This window comes from Sinocyclocheilus rhinocerous, unplaced genomic scaffold, assembly GCF_001515625.1.
Source record: "Sinocyclocheilus rhinocerous isolate Xijiao unplaced genomic scaffold, SAMN03320098_v1.1 scaffold1, whole genome shotgun sequence".
NCBI classification, from domain to species: domain Eukaryota; kingdom Metazoa; phylum Chordata; class Actinopteri; order Cypriniformes; family Cyprinidae; genus Sinocyclocheilus; species Sinocyclocheilus rhinocerous.
The window spans coordinates 272,509-292,818 of record NW_015638974.1 but is presented as its reverse complement, the minus strand read 5'-3'; the positions used below and the strand labels follow the sequence as shown (position 1 = coordinate 292,818).

Below are 20,310 nucleotides of genomic sequence, written 5' to 3'. Positions count from 1 at the left end.
TTTAAGGAATACAAATGAGACTCACATAAAATTGCCAAAAATGGAATTAGCACCCATTTTAGACAATATTTACTGAAAATTCACAAATTATTTGAAACTCAAAAATGTGCATTATCCTTTAGATTTTGAAACGGGTGCCAATCATCCAAAACTGATGAACAGTGGCCAAATATCTCTAGTTCAAACACAAGAATTGCTGATCCACAAAACACTCTCTGTGCAAAATAAAAGAAAACACGACTTACTAACCATGCATTCATACACATTTACTGTCAAAATTAATATGAATTTAACAGCAAAATTTGTTTATAAAACTGATTCTAAATTCTGATTGGACAAGTAATTTATGCATACTCATGACTGCAAAATAATTGAATCTTACATGAATGTGCCAAGTTGCTTTGTTCCGTGACTAGCATGCACAGCCTACAGGCTTGTATTATTTTCCATTTACATTTTGATTATTATCACTACCACCTGAGTCAGTTTACAGTAACTTTAATGCACAGCTTCTCATTGCTTATCGCTCTGCTACATATTCTATGTGTTAACAAAACATACAGCTTTATGAACATCTGCAATACTAATCATTCCTAAAGCCTGAAGTTCATTTCTCACTTGTCAGCAGTTATTCAATAACTTTTTTATTAAATAAAATTTACTTCATAAAGCCTTTTGCACCAGCGGCACACACATGCAGGCTTGTATTATTTTCCATTTACATTTTGATTATTATCACTACCACCTGAGTCAGTTTACAGTAACTTTAATGCACAGCTTCTCATTGCTTATCGCTCTGCTACATATTCTATGTGTTAACAAAACATACAGCTTTATGAACATCTGCAATACTAATCATTCCTAAAGCTTGAAGTTAATTTCTCACTTGTTAGCAGTTATTCAATAACTTTTTTATTAAATAAAATTTACTTCATAAAGCCTTTTGCACCAGCGGCACACACATGCACTCACATATGATAACCATACATGCTGAAATGTTTTTTTCAGATGGTCTCTACTTTTCATCAGCTCTGTCTATGAGACGGCATGAAAAACACTCCAAAAATCACACTCAGACAGATTTTATTTATTTGGACATGTTTCTACTGAGTGCATGTCGAGAGCGAGAACTTGAGTGTTTGTATATATACACTGGCCATCCATCTTTCATTCTTACACACTACTACCATTCAATGGTTTGGAGTCGGTAAGATTTTTTAATGCTTCTGAAAGAAAGTCTCTTTTGCTAACCAAGGCTGCATTAATTGGATCAAAATACAGTAAAAAGTTCTATTATAAATTAAACGGAGTGTTAAATGTTAAACGGAGCTGAGAGTATTGCTAACTGAGATGACTTTGTGAAGGACGGGTGTTTTCCGGTCGTGTGGAAATCTGAGTTTTGTGGGCACAGACCTTTATGGATTCCATGTGGCTCACAGGCAAGTAGGAACTGCATTTTTAGCTCATTCAGTGAAAAGGAAACATTATTTAAGCTCTGGGAGTTTCCCATAGAGCCACACTCACCACATTTTCATAAAGCCATCAACTTGACAGAGGAAGCCACAGTATGTGTGTGCGTGTGCATGTAAGATGAATTCAAGAAGCAAATCAGGAGGAAACACTTAGGGTAGTAATAAAAAAAACTAATACAAAACTAATTGTCCCCAGAAGGTATCTGAAGAAAAACTCCATTTGGAGACATCTGGGTACGTCCTCAATAGGAAAAACGATTCATAAAATAAAATTGTTTTATTTCATTCTAAACAAAAATGCAAAAAAAACAAAAACATTTATAAATTAAGATTTATTCACTTTAGATTTGTGTGTGTGTGTGTGTCCATATAAAAGAATACTGAAATGTGTTTGATGAGAATACTAAAAACCAGTCTTCTTTAGTCTTTAGTTTATACACACACAAAAACACTCTCATCTGAATCCCTGTGAGTAAGATGAATTAAACGGGGAGATCTGCTCTATAAGTGAGTCTCTTGAACACATTGGCTGCTTTGTCCAAAGTCAATAAAGTTAAATCAGCCAGAGAGTGCAGGAAAAAGGACCGCAGCAAGGCATTTACACATGAACAATAGCATCTAGTGTGTGTATGTGTGTGTGTAACTGACACACTCCTCACCGGTTCCCAGTTCCAGTGCTGTCACTCATTCTCTTACTCACACTCTGTCTGGCCTGCTGCCCATAAAGATCTATTACACACACACACACACATACATATTCTCTTTCTCTATCTACTGCATTTTACAAAAAGGTTCTGGGATAGAGGAGAAAAGTGGAAAACAACTCAAAAAGAGAAAAGCAGCAAAATAATGTGAAAGTACTTCTTTGGTAACAAGTCACACTTAGGATATTTAATTTGCAGTGATGCACATGAATGGTTAACTCTGCAAAATAAGAATCTGTGTCTTTAATGTAGATAAAGGCAGGAAAAATGTGATCTTGCAGTGTAAATGCATCCATATAGATCTGTCACAGGCTATTATTTTGTAAATATCAATCATTCAATATACTGACAAGACAAAGAGATGCTTTTAAAAAATGTATTTTTGTTCTGCCATATTATTCAAATTTATGTTCTTGTAAATTCAGATTTAAAGGATTTTTTTCTTAATTAAATATGAAATATAAATTACAGTACATATTAGGCAAGGCAAGGCAAGGCAAGTTTATTTATATAGCACATTTCATACACAATGGTAATTCAAAGTGCTTTACATAAAATAAATGAAAAAATAATAATAATAAAAAAATCACAACAGTAAAACAAGGAATTTAAAACTTTGAAAATGATTTAAAAATTGATTTAAGAGGTTTAAAATGAATTTAAAACAGTTAAGAATAGAAAATTATTATACATAAAATATAGTGCAATCAGTTCGGACATTGCACAGTGCTCATTCAGTAAATGCACAGCTAAACAGATGAGTTTTGAGTCTGCATTTGATATTAAATAAATATCAAGTAATAAAAATACTTAATACCATTGTTTTATTTTACTAAACATCACTATTTTAATTTAATCTGTTAATATTTATATTCAATTAAGTTAATTGTTCAACCTATAGTCTGAGGTAGAGCAATAATCATGAAAATGAAGTGAGTTTTGTCATCTGGATGTGTAGGAGTGCTTTCCATATGTATGTGTAACTGTATGTCTGTCTGGATCAGACATGCCTAGCTCAGCAGGAGTCAGGCATGATAAGTCTAGTGGCAGCTGTACTTGTTAAACGTCTGGCTTCATGCCGTCTGACCATTAGCAGAACTCACTCAGTCTGTCTTGAGGCACACAATGCTGAATCAAAGCTGAGTCCTGATAAGATATCAGAGAGATATCTTTCTACTAAAGATCTGTCTGATCATAACTCTCTTTATGGATTTTGCATAACATTTAGTTTTTTGCATTAACATTTAGTTGTACATGTAATATAACATTCAGCTGATAGACAGATCGACTTCTTCACGGGGGAATTCAGGTTTTATGTGTGTGTAAATGGGCGTACATATATTACACATATTATGTAAATGGGTGTAAATTTGTGCCACATGGGCTACAGGTGTAAAGGCATTACCACATCAACCCCATAATAGTCATCATAGTGCTGAAGAGCTCATACAAAAGTATATTACCTCACATATCAGAACCCTATGGAGTGCACATGTCCTTTTGTGCCTAATGTATATATATATATTTTTTTTTTATTATTATGCTAATATCTTGACACAGTTAGTCACTGAATATTTAAAGTGTATTTTGTAATTAATATTAATAGTAATTTATTTTTTGCATTGACTGACAGCCCTAATAAATAGTCATTATATTGTTAAACATCATTTAAAATGACTGATATGCATTGAAGTTTGATTTTAATAGCATTAAATTATTATTACATTAATGCTCACAAGAACTACACGGTTAAAACCAGCTACACTGTTACGATTTTATGTTACCTTTTTTCAGTGTAAGATCGATCAACCTATCTATGTATCTATCCATCCTACCATCCATCTTCATACACAGTTTAAGCACACTAAAAGAAAGAAACTTCTGTCAGAGAATGTGTGTGAGCAACGGAAGAGAAGAAACAAAGTTTGCAGAGAAAAATACTACAATGACTGATATTTCTGCAACTTTAAGTTTCAAACTTTGGAATGGTATCTAGATTTCATAGGTCATATTAGATTTATGGCTGATGAACTTGATAATGTTTCTCCCTCTGTGTTTGAACTGTTCCCACGTCTCTAAGAAATGAGAATGTATGAACAAAGACTTTAGATATACCAAAGACGGTGCACTCCTATTACTTATGAATGGGAGAAAGTGTAACGCGCAATATGGCGGAATAGTCCCATCTTCTCAATAAAAGAGCCAATCACCATAAAGTCATCGTGTCACTGCAGCTTCCGTTAGAAGTCCCGGTTGCTATAGAAACACTCAGCGTTCTGAGATGCGCGCTAGGACTGTGCATGTGCACTGGCTGATCAAGCCTGAATAATAAGCTTTTTTTAATGCTATTGGAGCATAAGAAACAACCTTTATGAGGCCGTTGTTGTCAGATTTCATTGGTGATTTTAAAATATGAAATTTAATCGTAAGCTTGGGGAACAGTTTTGGAGAATTTGATGTTTCCACATTCAAAGAGATAGGAGCTGCACTTGCATCCCCGAGAGGCTTTTCAAAGATGGCCACAGAGTGAAATGACTTGCCTTAAAGGGACTTTGGTATGAGGCAGTGTTAAAGTGTGTGTGTGTGTATATGTGTGTGTCAGAGCTCTTACTGGTGGGCACTCCGTGCCTGGAGCGTTGGGAGTTGCAGACAATGGCTACGTCTTGGTTGTGAGTGCAGTCGTGTTTGAACCAGCCCCTCCGGCTGCACTGTGTGACTGTGGGCTCTTTTCCTATACACCTGACATCATCCAGGAGAATGGGACCTGCCGCCACCCCGAACCGCCCTCCCGACACACTCTCCCCTGACCTGCATCAACACAACACAATTAGCATATCAGTCAATAATCAATCAAAAGACCTTATTATGCATGTGTCTGTGTGCTACCTGAAGCCCAGCTGCCTGCAGACGACCTGCGTGTTGGTCTGTGTCCAGCCTGTGTCACACACGGTCCCCCACTGACCTCTGTAATGAACCTCCAGTCTCCCCTCATAACCCTTCACACCCCCAACCAGACGCACTGCACCATCTGAGAGAGAGAGAGAGAGAGAGTATTAACATCAACAATTCCTGCAAAACGTGTTTTAAAAATGTCTCATAAGCCTTCAGTTCAACATTTAATATATGTGTTTGATTAAAGAGGTCATGACATGAGAAATCTCATTTTTTCCTCAAGGAACATTTAAAATAATCCATATCATGACCCCTTTAACTAAATAGAACTGGCTCACAAGAGTCATTTATTCGGGAATCAGCAGTACAGGTAGTACCGTATGGTTTGGTCGAGAATCAGACTACTTTGTTGCTCTTGTGAAAAAGAAGTCCACTTGGAGTGTACTTGAAATCATAAACGTATATTTTAAAAAACTACTTGCAGATATAATATTAATGAAATATAAGGCCACTTAAGTGTACTTAAATGAGTATGTTTTCATGACTATGTTTTTTAACACTCTTAAGTACACTCTTATAAAGTGTACTATGTAATAATGTTAAATTAAAGGTTTTCCTAATTTATTTAAATACATGGCATACAAGATTCAATATAAATTGCTTTAAAGTATATTTTAGTTTACCATCAATGCTTATCAGTACATTTGGTATTTCAAAGACAACTGTGAAATTATGTACTTAAAAGTCCTACTTAAGTGCATCAAAAAAACTTCTAAAGTTCAGGTAATTGCATTTATTCCACATTTAAACTATTCTGTATTCTGTATGGTTTTCCTTGAGGGAACTGAATCGCTTTTGATTGTGGTATTGTTTAAACAAATGGCCCTACACATGCATCACATAATGTAATAGAACTGTCGTCTCACACAAGTGTACACGTGTATGTGTATACCTGTAAGTGGGATGCAGGACACTCCAGCATCCTCTGTGTGGTCACAGTTGTGCTCCCCCCAGGCGGTTTTTGGACACTGCTCTATGGAAAGCTCATTTCCTGTGCAGCTCACTTCATCCAACAATACTCGCCCTGAGCCTGCACCGAAATATGCTCCCACCCAAGCCTTAGCAATGCCACTGAACACAAAATAATACAAAACAAAACAACACTTTAATGGAAAATTCAAATCACTGAAATTCCATACAACTCAAAGAAAGTGAAACAACTGCTGTGTTGATAAAAATTATTGCTAGCATCCCACATGCCAATTTTTCCAGCTGATCTGCAGTCATTCATTTACATAGTCATTCAGAAATCAGAGGGAGCTGTTTGTGTGTGTGCAGGTGCATCTCGCAGCAGGTGGCTGTTAACGATTCAACTTCCTGTTGAATCAAGTTCCTCCTGAAGACTCTGACAATATCCAGTATGTTTGATATTATGATTCAGATGAGCTTCTTCTCATACTGAAGAACTTCCTTTGTGAAAAAGTGCAATCAGGAATATTGAATATGCACTTAGTATCTTAAAAGTATTTGCAAAAAAGAAAAAAAAAACTACTTGCAGATAAAATTATATTAATGAAATAAACACACTTACTCTTAACACACTTACAGTAAGTACTCTTTTAAAGTCCCCATGAAATCAAAATTGAAGTTTTTGTTTTTTAGTATGAATAAGGTTATCTATACGCTAGTGTGATCCAAAACAATGACAAAATTTGCATTTAGAAGATATAAGCATTCAAAACTTACAGTCTCTCACTTCTGCCAATATGGATCAACGATTTTGATGACATCACCCTGCACTTCAGCTTCTCATCAGATTTTCTGTCCAATCAAATGCTCTCCACTATAAATAGACGCTGAAACTGCGGCAAACGGCACTAACGAGTAGAAGAGATAACATCGGTGCCATGCACCATCATAAATTACACACTTTTCAAACTACACATCCTCAGCATCATTATAATCACTGTTTTGCTTTAGTAGCTTAATATCGAATCTAAAGGGGTATTCTGTTAGACTGTGGCTGTCATAAGCTGTCAAATGCAGCTTTACCGAGCTCAATGGCTCTGGCCCAAGCTGTGATATAAACAAAACGCTATTGGCTGTTTAAAAAAGGAGGCGGGGCTGCTCGATATGTCCCACCCTGTCTTCCTGTTTCAGTTGAAATTACGTCAACACATAGAATAACGATGTGTGTTTCAAAGCACTTCAGAGGATCTTTAAAAGTGCACTTTCTAATAATGTCAAATTATGTTATAATACACTTTTGTCATGCTTTAAAGAAGCAGATTTATTTTGATGTGAACTCAAAACATATCAAAGCACATGTACAGGTGCATCTCAATACATTAGAATGTCGTGGAAAAGTTCATTTATTTCAGTAATTCAACTCAAATTGTGAAACTCGTGTATTAAATAAATACCGGTGAGTGGGTGCAGGTGTCCCTCATTAGCAATCACTCCACCGGCCTCGCTCCGTTCCCACGGCTCTCGGCCCCGCCCCCACTCGTCACAACGAGTTTCACAATTTGAGTTGAATTACTGAAATAAATGAACTTTTCCACGACATTCTAATTTATTGAGATGCACCTGTAAAGTACTTGATAATTTTTTTAACTGTAGTGTACATTTAAAATATTTTTTTAATACACTTATAGTTACAGAAGTAGAAAATTATCTAAAGATGTGCTTAAGTCCTACATAATTGGGTCAAAAAAGGACTCTAAAGTTCAGCTAATTGCATTTATTATAAATTTATACCATAATGCATTTTCATTTAATTGCAATTAACATGCAGTTAAGTGCCCGGAAACATTGCATTCAGTTTTAAGTATATTGTTTTAAAGCATATTATTTCCATAAAAAAATACTCTTTTTAAAAAAGAGCCTGTTCATATAATCCAAATTTTTACTAAGCAAACACAAAGTTACAGTCCATGTCACAAAACATGGTGATTGTGTAATTGGGTGTTTCTGGAGGGGTTCTCTTACACTTGCAGTAAATGGCTAATAATTTAGGACAGTGAGAGCAGAACAGTATTGTTTAATGTATGTGATTTTTTTTTCTTACTGAAATTGTGCATTAATATACATTTCAGCCCTGAAGGATATGATTACTCCTTGATTCAGTCTATTACAATTGTTTATGTTAGTATATACCTCTTTTTTAATTTGACGACATTCACATTGATTTGCAGGCAAAATGGGTCACTGCAATACATAGCACGAAATGAAAGAGAAAAGTAAAAACAGACTGTAGGTGCAACACTCCAAAATCGAATTGTTTCAAGTATGCTAGTGTCACGAGTGCACTGCTGAGCGGACTGAGGAGCAAGGAACGGAGAGAGAGACGAGGAGTACATCAATCCAACTGGGTTTAATTGACACAACAGAACATGGAACACTCACGCCATGCATAATGACATGAACAATACCAGACGCTGGAGCACACACAGGGAACCCTATTTATACACACAAGAGGAGGGGATGACGAGACACACCTGGGAGCAATGAAACATCAAGGGAAACACCTGGGACAAATTAAACATGGGAAAGGAAGGCACATGAGGAGCAAAACAACCACAAAACACGGAACAGAGTCTGACAGCTAGTGGGCTGCATTAAGAGTGTGCTATGAGATTGTATCTTTTTTAATTCTTTCTGTGATTAATAGGCAATCAAGCACAAAGTTCAGCAGTCAATAATCAGTGAAAGTTGAGAGGCAAGTGAAGTGGAACTGCAGTCTCCAACATGTGCTCGAACCCACGCGTTTTACTCTACTGGAGTTTTTCCGCTCAATAGAAAGCCCTTCACATGAGTGATTATTATCCAAACTCGCACACACCTGCAGAGCTCACTTTTGGGCACCATTTGTCACGCCCGTCACCGCCGGTATAATAGAGTTGAAAAGCTTGAAACAATCAACCTGATTCACATCTTGATCTATCCGTTCCTCTGTAATTCCGTTCCTCCCTCTAAATCACCCTTCACGCCTCTTTGCCCTCTCGTTCTGTGTTCCTCTGGCTCTCATCCTCTCATTATCTTCATTTTCTGTCTTTCTCTCACACTCTCACTTTCTTACTGAGAACACTTCAGCTTTGTGTGTCAGGAAACTCCCAAGAAAATATTTCACATTTTTATGCAGAGAAGACACTTTACTCCTCTCTTTCCCTCTCTCCGGCTAACACTCCTACCTCCTCTCTATCTTCCTTCTATTTTCACACATCTCAGTTGTAAAGAACGCCCTGGTGTTCCTCTAAATAGACAGTTTGTTCCCAAAAAACCAGGTCAAGCCTCCATGGCTTTGTTCAGACAGGCAGATTTATATATGATATATATATATATATATATATATATATATATATATATATATATATATATATATATATATATATATATATATATATATATATATATATATATATATATATATATATATATATATATATATATATATATATATATATATATCAAATTTGTTTAGTTATTTTTTTTGTAGAGCTGTCAATTAATGAATTAATTAATAATGAATTAGTAATAATTAATTAATTACGAATAGTTAAATATAAAAAATTAAATTAATAATAATGCATATAATAATTTTTAAATACAAATTTTATTTTATTTCTTTTTATATCTTTCTATCATTACTATGGCAACCAATGTAGATATAGCAGATATTTACTACTAGGGCAGTAAAAACGATTAATCGCGATTAATCGCATCCAAAATAAAAGTTTACATAATATATGTGTGTGTGTGTACTGTGTATATTTATCTATATATAAATACACACACATGCATGTACTTAAGAAATATATGTAATATATTTATATAATATAAATAATATATAAATATGAATATACTTTTATTTTGGATGTGATTAATCGATTTGACAGCCCTATTTACTACACTAAATTATTTACTATGATATTTACTATCTGAATGGATCTGATTTCATTACTTGCAATTCAACTGAATTGAATTTGAAAACCAAAATGGATACATTTTGACTCAAATCTGTTTTTAGGGCTGTTAATTAATTAATAATAATGAATTAATTCAGAATGATTAACTATAAAAAAATTTTTATAAATAATAAAAAATAAAGGATTCCAGTACCATGATAAGATGAGATCATTTTTTTCATATATATTCATATAGATATCATCTGAATGGATCTGATTTCATTACCTGCAAAACAACTGAATAGGATCTGAAAACCAAAATGGATATATGACAAGTATGAACGATTCCTGTAACATTCAGCTCATTGTGTGTGTGTGTGTGTGTGTGTGTGTGTGCACCTGGTATTCATCACGTTATGGGGACCAAATGTCCCCACAAGTATAGTAATACCAGTAAATTTTGACCTTGTGGGGACATTTTTGAGGTCCCCATGAGGAAACAAGCTTATAAATCATACAGAATGAGTTTTTTTGAGAAAGTAAAATAGCACAAAGTTTCCTGTAAGGGGTAGGTTTAGGGGTAGGGTTGGTGTAGGGCAGTAGCACATACAGTTTGTACAGTATAAAAACCATTACGCCTATGGAATGTCCCCATAACGTGATGAATACACAACATGTGTGTGTGTGTGTGTGTGTGTGAGAGAGAGTGACTAGTCGACTTCGACTCGACTTTCATCACATAAAAGTCGACTTCAAAAAATCAGAAGTCGTTCAACCCCTAGTGTGTACTGGTAATACCACTAATTTTTGACCTTGTGGGGACATTTGGACATTCCCCATGAGGAAACAAGCTCATAAATCATACAGAATGAAGATTTTGAAAATCTAAAAATGCCTGAAGTTTTGTGTGAGGGGTAGGTTTAGGGCTAGGGTTAGGGTAAGAGGATAGAAAATACAGTTTGTACAGTATAAATACCATTACACCTATGGGAATGTCCCCATAAAACTTGGAAAAAAGTGTGTGTGTGTGTGTGTGTCTTACCCCAACCCCAGCTGCCTGCAGACCACCTCAGCGTCATTATCGTCCCATTGGTCATCACACACTGTGCCCCACTGTCCTGCATGATACACCTCTACTCTGCCCTCATACGCTGACGGCCCACCACCAGACAGACGTACCGGGACAAACACTGAAGCTAAACACACACACACAGACTTCAAGTTATTTTCTTGAGAGTATTTATTTGTGATTAAATCTGTGTTTATGTCCAGATTGTGTGAGCGTGTACATACCCTCCACTGGTGTGCAAGAGACAGCAGCCGCCTGACGGTTAACACACTCTCCTCCGTTCCAGACGGTGCGATTGCACTGCAGTAAGTCCTCTTCCTGTCCCTCACAGCCCACGGACTGCCAGTGAACTACAGACACCAGCAGACGTGACAGAGGACTCACACGTGCACGCGCTCTAGAGCTGAGACAGAAAGGGACAATAGGGTGGTTTTTGTTTCATTTGATTTCTTTACTTGAGTCTTTTCCCAGCTGTCCATATTTGTATTTTTTTACAGTGTTTCAGCTGTTCTGTAAATGGTAGCTAACATGGGTTGAAAGAGATGCAGATGGAGTCGCAAGACATTTTTGTGACATTTATCATTTTTATAGCCACAGGTAATTCTGTATATGCAGTATCGGAAATTATTCCTGCGTATTTGTCAGAGCTCTCTTCTGGCTAAGATCTGGTCGGGATATCAATGAGGAGGAGATGTCTGACTAAAATCTAAAATGTTCAGTCAAAGTTTTACTTGTTTTTCTTTAAGATCTTTAAATGTGGAAAAGATTATGCAACTTATAGAAACAATATTGTGTTTATTTATAAATGCGTCAAACTAAACTTTAGATTCGATCCTATGAATCTCGTAACCTGTGACTCATTCTTAATAATAAGCTCTTTTAATTCATGACAACCATCATATATTAACCATCAGCTGGTTTATACTGAATAATTTATTCAATAATGCATTATACACTTCTACTGTATACCATCCAACTTTATTAATGAAATATACACTACCATTCAAAAATCTGGGGTCAGGAAGATTTTTGAATGAATTGTGAAATATTAATACAATTTAAAATAACTGATTTCTATTTTAATAATATTAATATTTTTAATGTAATTTATTCCTGTGATCCTTCAGTGTCACATGATGCTTCAGAAATCATTCTAATACGACGATATGCTGCTCAAGAAACATTTCTGATTATTATCAGTGTTGAAAGCAGTTTATTTCAATATATTTGTTTTATTTAATATTTTTGTGGGAAAACATGATACATTTTTTCAGGATTCTCTGATGAATAGAAAGTTCAAAAGAACAGCATTTATTTGACATAGAAATCTTTTGTAACATTATAAAAGTCGTTCTTTAAAAAAAAAAAATCCAAACTTTTTTTTTGAAAGAACTGCAAACTTTTGAACAATAATGTACAACATTAGAATCTTAGTAGGTTTAATGCTATTTATATACTATTGAATAGTATGCAAATATACATTGCTAGTATACAAACAAGAGTTCAAGCACAGAGGTCTCGAGGCAAATTTTTCAAAGCTGAACTACACTATGTCTTACAACTGTAGTGTTGAAGCTTGAGAACTGCTGTGGTAGACAGACAGATAGAACACACAAATCAAAGTCTGAAGTCCATCTGTTTCTCTCGCTTTTAAATAATTCATGTCTATTGATCTATCAAAGTTGAGACACCCGATGAATTATTCACAAATGACAAATGGGTTCTAAGCTCCTGAGGTCAAATGATGACAGGTCCACACATGTGTATGTGTCCGTTTTGTTTGAATGGTAAAATAATACTTTTTGTCAGACTTAAAACGCTCTCAGATTGGCATGTGTGTGAGTGTGATAGACACAAACCACACGGGTGTGTTTATGACAAAGATTAGAACTCTCTGGAGAAATCCGCAATCTTTTAAAACACCCGCGCACGCACATTCACTGCTGGACCACTCACTAAGCATATGCCGTGTTTTGAAGGTGAAAGATTGACCTTTGACCTTTGGCCCACTGGGGTCAAATACCAAAGGATTCCATGCACAACCTTACAAAGGTTGTTTTGTGGTTAGGTAATAAACAAACGGGCAGCATATGGTCATCAGACCACAGTAACTATCCCAGTTGTGGCAGCAATGACAATGTGGCTTCAAAAACTGATTAAAACACTAGTAATGTATTATAAATATGTCTCATGGCACATCCATTACCATTGTACAGTTCAGTGAAGACAGACATAATGTATGCTGAATGTTTCAGCAGTGCATGGACTGTCTAAATTGTATTTAGGTGTTGGGAAAAAATAAACTAACACTCTGACTCTCTTTCTACTCTGTATACTGCCTACTATTTTTAGTGTGAAACTGTATGCATTACACAAGTAACACTAGTAGTATGAGATATTGTTGTCACATGATCTCACCACATTGCATTCGGAAATTCGGAAACTGGCATCCAGTTAGTGTCTCAGGGATGATTATTTAGAATTTTTAATCTTAATATAGATGTATTATAGATATTATATATACATACAGGTGCATCTCAATAAATTAGAATGCATTTGTGCCACAAAAATGCTACTGAATCTACAGGCTGAAACAGACAGCATGACCTGTCATTGTCTAATTCCTGAATGAATGATTACATATATATATATATACAGTATATATATATCTTTTTTTTCTTTTTTTTTTAAACAAACAATTAGGGATGACATTAGAGTGAGTAAATGATGATGGAATTTAAATTTTTAGTTGAACTATTAGTTACATTTGCGCCTAAAAAAATGTGTGCGAACAAAAAAGGTTTTATAAAATTTATTTTAAAAAAAGTTATAATTTTTTTTTTATCAATTTTAGAAAGTTTTATCAAATTTAAGGTCATAAAAATTCTTAAATATATTAAATGGTATAACAAACATATTAATTATTATTTTAAGATTATTTTAAGACTTACATTTTTGCTGATGGAAAAAAGCAATCACGATAGAGCCTAATGTGAATATTAAACTTCAAAAGCCTATGATTTAATTTATATAAATATGAGCGCTGCATGTTTCAAGTAGCAATGAAGTGCTGTTGCACGTTTTACAGGCTCTCGGTTTCAGAGGTGTTCACAATCAATGAATATTGTGTATTTATGCTAATAGATTGCTTATGATCTACTGTTGATGTATTATGACAATGTTTACTTTATGGTGTTTATATTGCAATATGTTGTAGGAAGTTTTAAGTTCATATTTTATCTCCCTCATCTTTTTGAATGAGCAGCCTGCAATAGCAAAGCATAGACATTTCAAAATAAGAGTCACAGCATTTTTCTGTCTTGTTTAAAATTAAAAGACCTGCATTGTGCAGGTTTTAGCTTAAAGTAGGCACCTAAATAATTACATAATTATTAAATACAGTTTGGAGCATAAATGTTTAAAATCCTTGGGTACTTTTTGCATTCTAATAAATGAAATCATTGTATCCCATTTGTTAAGGAAAAACACATTTGATCCATTTTCATTGCACCCGTAAAGTTTTTCAGTGTTCTGCCACATTTTTCAACGTGGGAAAGACTAAGCATCAAGCCCTGCATTGCAGGTGATAAATCTTTAAGTCATTCATCACACTAGAATTGGAAGGTCAAGTCCAATGCATTGCATGGGATATAGCATTCTGTGCACCGTGCTCACAGGTATACTGCATATTGGCAAGTCATCCAGATACTGTACATAGTATACATACTGCAAATATAGTACAAGTGATATGACAGTATGTTATCCATACTGTATGTATGCGTGTGTATGTGTATTACCCCTGTCCCAGCTGTCGACACACCACAGCAGCATCTCGGTCATCCCAGCCGTTACTGCAGATGGTTCCCCACACACCATTCAGATACACTTCTACTGTACCTTCCAACTTGGATCTGCCTCCCTGCAGTCGCAAAGAACCTGTAAACGCACACAAAGTCAATGAGTTAAACATGAGAGTGTTGTTGACCTTCACTGCTCAGGCAGGTGCAAACATGTGGTTCCGCTGGTCTCCGTAATTTTGATAAATGTGCACATTACAAATGTTCCCACAGTTACACAGCAAGAAAACATTAATCCATGACTTGCTTTATGTGATGACAGAGGAATGCTTTAACCTCTACATGAGTTCTAGTCGTTTCTATAATAAATGTGTGTGTGTTTGTGCATGTGATACAAACTGCTGCCAGCTATAATGTATGTCATGAAAACAATGTAAGCTATTGAGTACAGCAGTACAATCAGGTCTATTATAAAGGCAGTGAGAACAGATGAGAAAAGCTTTTTTTTTTTTCTTTCTTTTTTTTTTACTTTTAAAATACATTTCTCCATTCTTAACTGGACATAATATTCCCAGATTTAAAGTCTATTCATTTGCAGTTGTGGCTCAAAGAGCTATTTTTAGTTTTTGTATATACTCTGGTAAGTTCTGGATGAGAATAAACTTGGTAATTCAGAGATAATGATTACCAATTTAAAGTAAACTACTGCAAACAATGAAATAATTCATTTTTATATAATTTATAGGCAGCATACACCATATAAGTTGTATTAACCTAAGAGTTACCCAACAGCTAAAATTAGACACATAAAATAGATCAATGTAAACTTGCATTAGAATTTTTTGAGATTGTTTTCAAAATTTGGCCACAACAGTATGAATATATATATCCACTTGCTACTGGAACAGACGTCTGTGTGTGAAAGCCCTTTTCATGCATTAAGTGTTTACAGCTGCTGCATTCAGAGCAGTTATAAATCACACACACAGTACACAACCACACATGATGGCAGCACATGTTCTTCAAACATTTCAGCGCTTCAAAACATTCACAGGATGTTTGGAAAATGATAGGCGGCTGATGTGCTGGAAATATCAACTAACAGAATACCAAAATATTTAAATAAACTCATCCGGTTTCCATTTAATATGCATTAAGACATTGATCAAATGTTCACATGCAAAGTGCTTTTTAACTAATAATAATATTTGAAAGATTGTAAACAAATGTCAAAAATAATAAATATGGAAAGATTATGGAGGAACTCAGCCTATAATTTCAGCCATCTTCTCCCAGTTTTCTTTCCAGGGCCGATATTAGACCCGTTGATTACATCACCAGACTATTTGTGTCTGTATTTTTTGATGAAAAATGTCATGATAAATCAGAGGCCATGAGAATGCACATTCCTGCAAAATAAAATGTACATGGTAACGAGAGCTTTCCCCAGTGTGCCACAATACAGTTCCTTGTTTCTAGGGCCGGGGCTAGTTGTCACATTGTTATCCCACACTGGGGCATGTTGTCACAACGTCAACGTGTGTTCCATGAACCTGGTCAAACCAGTGGAAATTTTATTTTATTTTTATTGTTGCACGTTTTACAGGCTCTCGGTTTCAGAGGTGTTCACAATCAATGAATATTGTGTATTTATGCTAATAGATTGCTTATGATCTACTGTTGATGTATTATGACAATGTTTACTTTATGGTGTTTATATTGCAATATGTTGTAGGAAGTTTTAAGTTCATATTTTATCTCCCTCATCTTTTTGAATGAGCAGCCTGCAATAGCAAAGCATAGACATTTCAAAATAAGAGTCACAGCATTTTTCTGTCTTGTTTAAAATTAAAAGACCTGCATTGTGCAGGTTTTAGCTTAAAGTAGGCACCTAAATAATTACATAATTATTAAATACAGTTTGGAGCATAAATGTTTAAAATCCTTGGGTACTTTTTGCATTCTAATAAATGAAATCATTGTATCCCATTTGTTAAGGAAAAACACATTTGATCCATTTTCATTGCACCCGTAAAGTTTTTCAGTGTTCTGCCACATTTTTCAACGTGGGAAAGACTAAGCATCAAGCCCTGCATTGCAGGTGATAAATCTTTAAGTCATTCATCACACTAGAATTGGAAGGTCAAGTCCAATGCATTGCATGGGATATAGCATTCTGTGCACCGTGCTCACAATACTGCATATTGGCAAGTCATCCAGATACTGTACATAGTATACATACTGCAAATATAGTACAAGTGATATGACAGTATGTTATCCATACTGTATGTATGCGTGTGTATGTGTATTACCCCTGTCCCAGCTGTCGACACACCACAGCAGCATCTCGGTCATCCCAGCCGTTACTGCAGATGGTTCCCCACACACCATTCAGATACACTTCTACTGTACCTTCCAACTTGGATCTGCCTCCCTGCAGTCGCAAAGAACCTGTAAACGCACACAAAGTCAATGAGTTAAACATGAGAGTGTTGTTGACCTTCACTGCTCAGGCAGGTGCAAACATGTGGTTCCGCTGGTCTCCGTAATTTTGATAAATGTGCACATTACAAATGTTCCCACAGTTACACAGCAAGAAAACATTAATCCATGACTTGCTTTATGTGATGACAGAGGAATGCTTTAACCTCTACATGAGTTCTAGTCGTTTCTATAATAAATGTGTGTGTGTTTGTGCATGTGATACAAACTGCTGCCAGCTATAATGTATGTCATGAAAACAATGTAAGCTATTGAGTACAGCAGTACAATCAGGTCTATTATAAAGGCAGTGAGAACAGATGAGAAAAGCTTTTTTTTTTTTCTTTCTTTTTTTTTTACTTTTAAAATACATTTCTCCATTCTTAACTGGACATAATATTCCCAGATTTAAAGTCTATTCATTTGCAGTTGTGGCTCAAAGAGCTATTTTTAGTTTTTGTATATACTCTGGTAAGTTCTGGATGAGAATAAACTTGGTAATTCAGAGATAATGATTACCAATTTAAAGTAAACTACTGCAAACAATGAAATAATTCATTTTTATATAATTTATAGGCAGCATACACCATATAAGTTGTATTAACCTAAGAGTTACCCAACAGCTAAAATTAGACACATAAAATAGATCAATGTAAACTTGCATTAGAATTTTTTGAGATTGTTTTCAAAATTTGGCCACAACAGTATGAATATATATATCCACTTGCTACTGGAACAGACGTCTGTGTGTGAAAGCCCTTTTCATGCATTAAGTGTTTACAGCTGCTGCATTCAGAGCAGTTATAAATCACACACACAGTACACAACCACACATGATGGCAGCACATGTTCTTCAAACATTTCAGCGCTTCAAAACATTCACAGGATGTTTGGAAAATGATAGGCGGCTGATGTGCTGGAAATATCAACTAACAGAATACCAAAATATTTAAATAAACTCATCCGGTTTCCATTTAATATGCATTAAGACATTGATCAAATGTTCACATGCAAAGTGCTTTTTAACTAATAATAATATTTGAAAGATTGTAAACAAATGTCAAAAATAATAAATATGGAAAGATTATGGAGGAACTCAGCCTATAATTTCAGCCATCTTCTCCCAGTTTTCTTTCCAGGGCCGATATTAGACCCGTTGATTACATCACCAGACTATTTGTGTCTGTATTTTTTGATGAAAAATGTCATGATAAATCAGAGGCCATGAGAATGCACATTCCTGCAAAATAAAATGTACATGGTAACGAGAGCTTTCCCCAGTGTGCCACAATACAGTTCCTTGTTTCTAGGGCCGGGGCTAGTTGTCACATTGTTATCCCACACTGGGGCATGTTGTCACAACGTCAACGTGCGTTCCATGAACCTGGTCAAACCAGTGGAAATTTTATTTTATTTTTATTCATTTATTTGTTTTATTTATTTATTATTATTATTATTATTATTGTAGCCTAGATTTCAATACAGAAATTGACTTTTAAAATCGAACTTGGAGTAAAAAGTGACACATTGCTCCGGTCTCCCGTATACAGTAAATTATATATGTCTTCAAAGCTATTTATTCTCTCATGTCGTCACAAAAGTCATACTTTTTCAAATACTGTCTGACTTTCAAAATAAACCGTACTGGCTTCCTCATTTTCCTAACAACGCACTGATTCTTGCTCTCGCGGCTCGCGCTCCAGCTGGGCAGCTCGAGACCTGCAAGAGACTCTCTCGTGCACAAGAATTAATGACATTAAATTACACAAACTGCTGTTGGAGATGGTTGTCTCAAAGTAAAACTCAAATGGTACAACGACCCCGTGCGCCGGATGAGAGCGGCCGCTTTGTTCTCAGTGTAGGTGCTAGTAGCTACCTGAGGAGCGCATACCTTTCCCACGCGTGGACGCATTGAAGTTTGAACATGTCTTAGCTTGCGTGCGTGCCCTGCACTGGTTTCATTCTGAATCATACGTTTAGCAGAACATAAACAGAAAGCAAACATTATACTAAGGTTACTCTTAAGAAATCTTGAACCCAATGGCGCGTGCAGGTAACTCTTGCAAACGAAACACACTTGTCGCGCAGATTATAAATTAATATTAATGGCTGCTTTTGCAAATTAGATCATTTTGTCTGGTACATACCTTGCTTGCAGTCGCAGTAGCCCCAGTCAATGCGTCCCCGGCTGTTTGGAAAGAAACACCAGGGCCGAATTCTGCCGTCCGGGTTTCGGCAGAAACTATGATCCCCAAGTCCTTTCCCCGGATACCGCTCTATAACACCGGGCACATCGCTCCAGTTCATGCATTTCACGCCTGACTCGGTTGAGTCTATGGATCCCTCGTAAAAGCCCGCTTTCCCTTTGCTCTGAATACAGTCGGTGAACGGAGAGCCGTCACTGCGCGCGATGAGCAGCAGCGAGCAGACGGTGAAGAGAACCCGACATCTCACATCCATCACGATCAACCACTGTCAGCATAACCATAATCACAATAACAGTTCCTCTCCGGTCTATTTGGAGACATGGTCCTTGAGTTGTCTCATCTTGTCTTTTGGCTGTTATCGGACGCGGATCAATACAACAGAACCCGGGGAAGCCAGGGGCTTACAGACTCACCGGAGATTAGAAGTTTCACAAAAGAATGATGATGTCGAGTGTCAAGGTGCAGAATAACCAAAATAGTAGCTATATTACAAATAAATTGTTTAAAAAAATAATTCCACTGCAACGTTATCTCAGTGCGGGCATTATTTGTGTGTGAGAGGCTGGTCATCACTGTCGGTGTGAAATCTTCTGTTCAGGCATTCAGAGATAATCGCAATGACCAGGTCCATGTCTGCCCTCTTGTGTCAGTCAAATATAACCAAGAGTCACTGCTGCTATGTTTATTTAGTAAATAAACATTACACTTCTGTTCAAAAGCTTGTGGTGGTCAGTAAGATGTTTTTGAAAGAATTTAATACTTGTATTCAGCAAGGATGAAA

General features: G+C 35.8%; 1 protein-coding gene across 1 annotated transcript in view; it reads right to left on the bottom strand.

The window, feature by feature from the left end:
* The window catches only part of LOC107750419 (neurotrypsin-like), a 39,555-nt gene extending 19,579 nt beyond the window's left edge, over positions 1 to 19,976 (bottom strand). Inside the window, exons 1-7 of the mRNA XM_016565781.1 lie at positions 19,470 to 19,976; positions 17,154 to 17,292; positions 11,269 to 11,447; positions 11,018 to 11,171; positions 6,021 to 6,199; positions 5,063 to 5,204; positions 4,788 to 4,984 (exon numbers count right to left, since the gene is read on the bottom strand). Coding sequence (XP_016421267.1) covers positions 4,788 to 4,984; positions 5,063 to 5,204; positions 6,021 to 6,199; positions 11,018 to 11,171; positions 11,269 to 11,447; positions 17,154 to 17,292; positions 19,470 to 19,782 — 1,303 coding nt within the window. The 5' untranslated portion in view covers positions 19,783 to 19,976. The remainder of the gene's footprint in view (positions 1 to 4,787; positions 4,985 to 5,062; positions 5,205 to 6,020; positions 6,200 to 11,017; positions 11,172 to 11,268; positions 11,448 to 17,153; positions 17,293 to 19,469) is intronic.
* Positions 19,977 to 20,310: the final 334 nt, after the last annotated feature.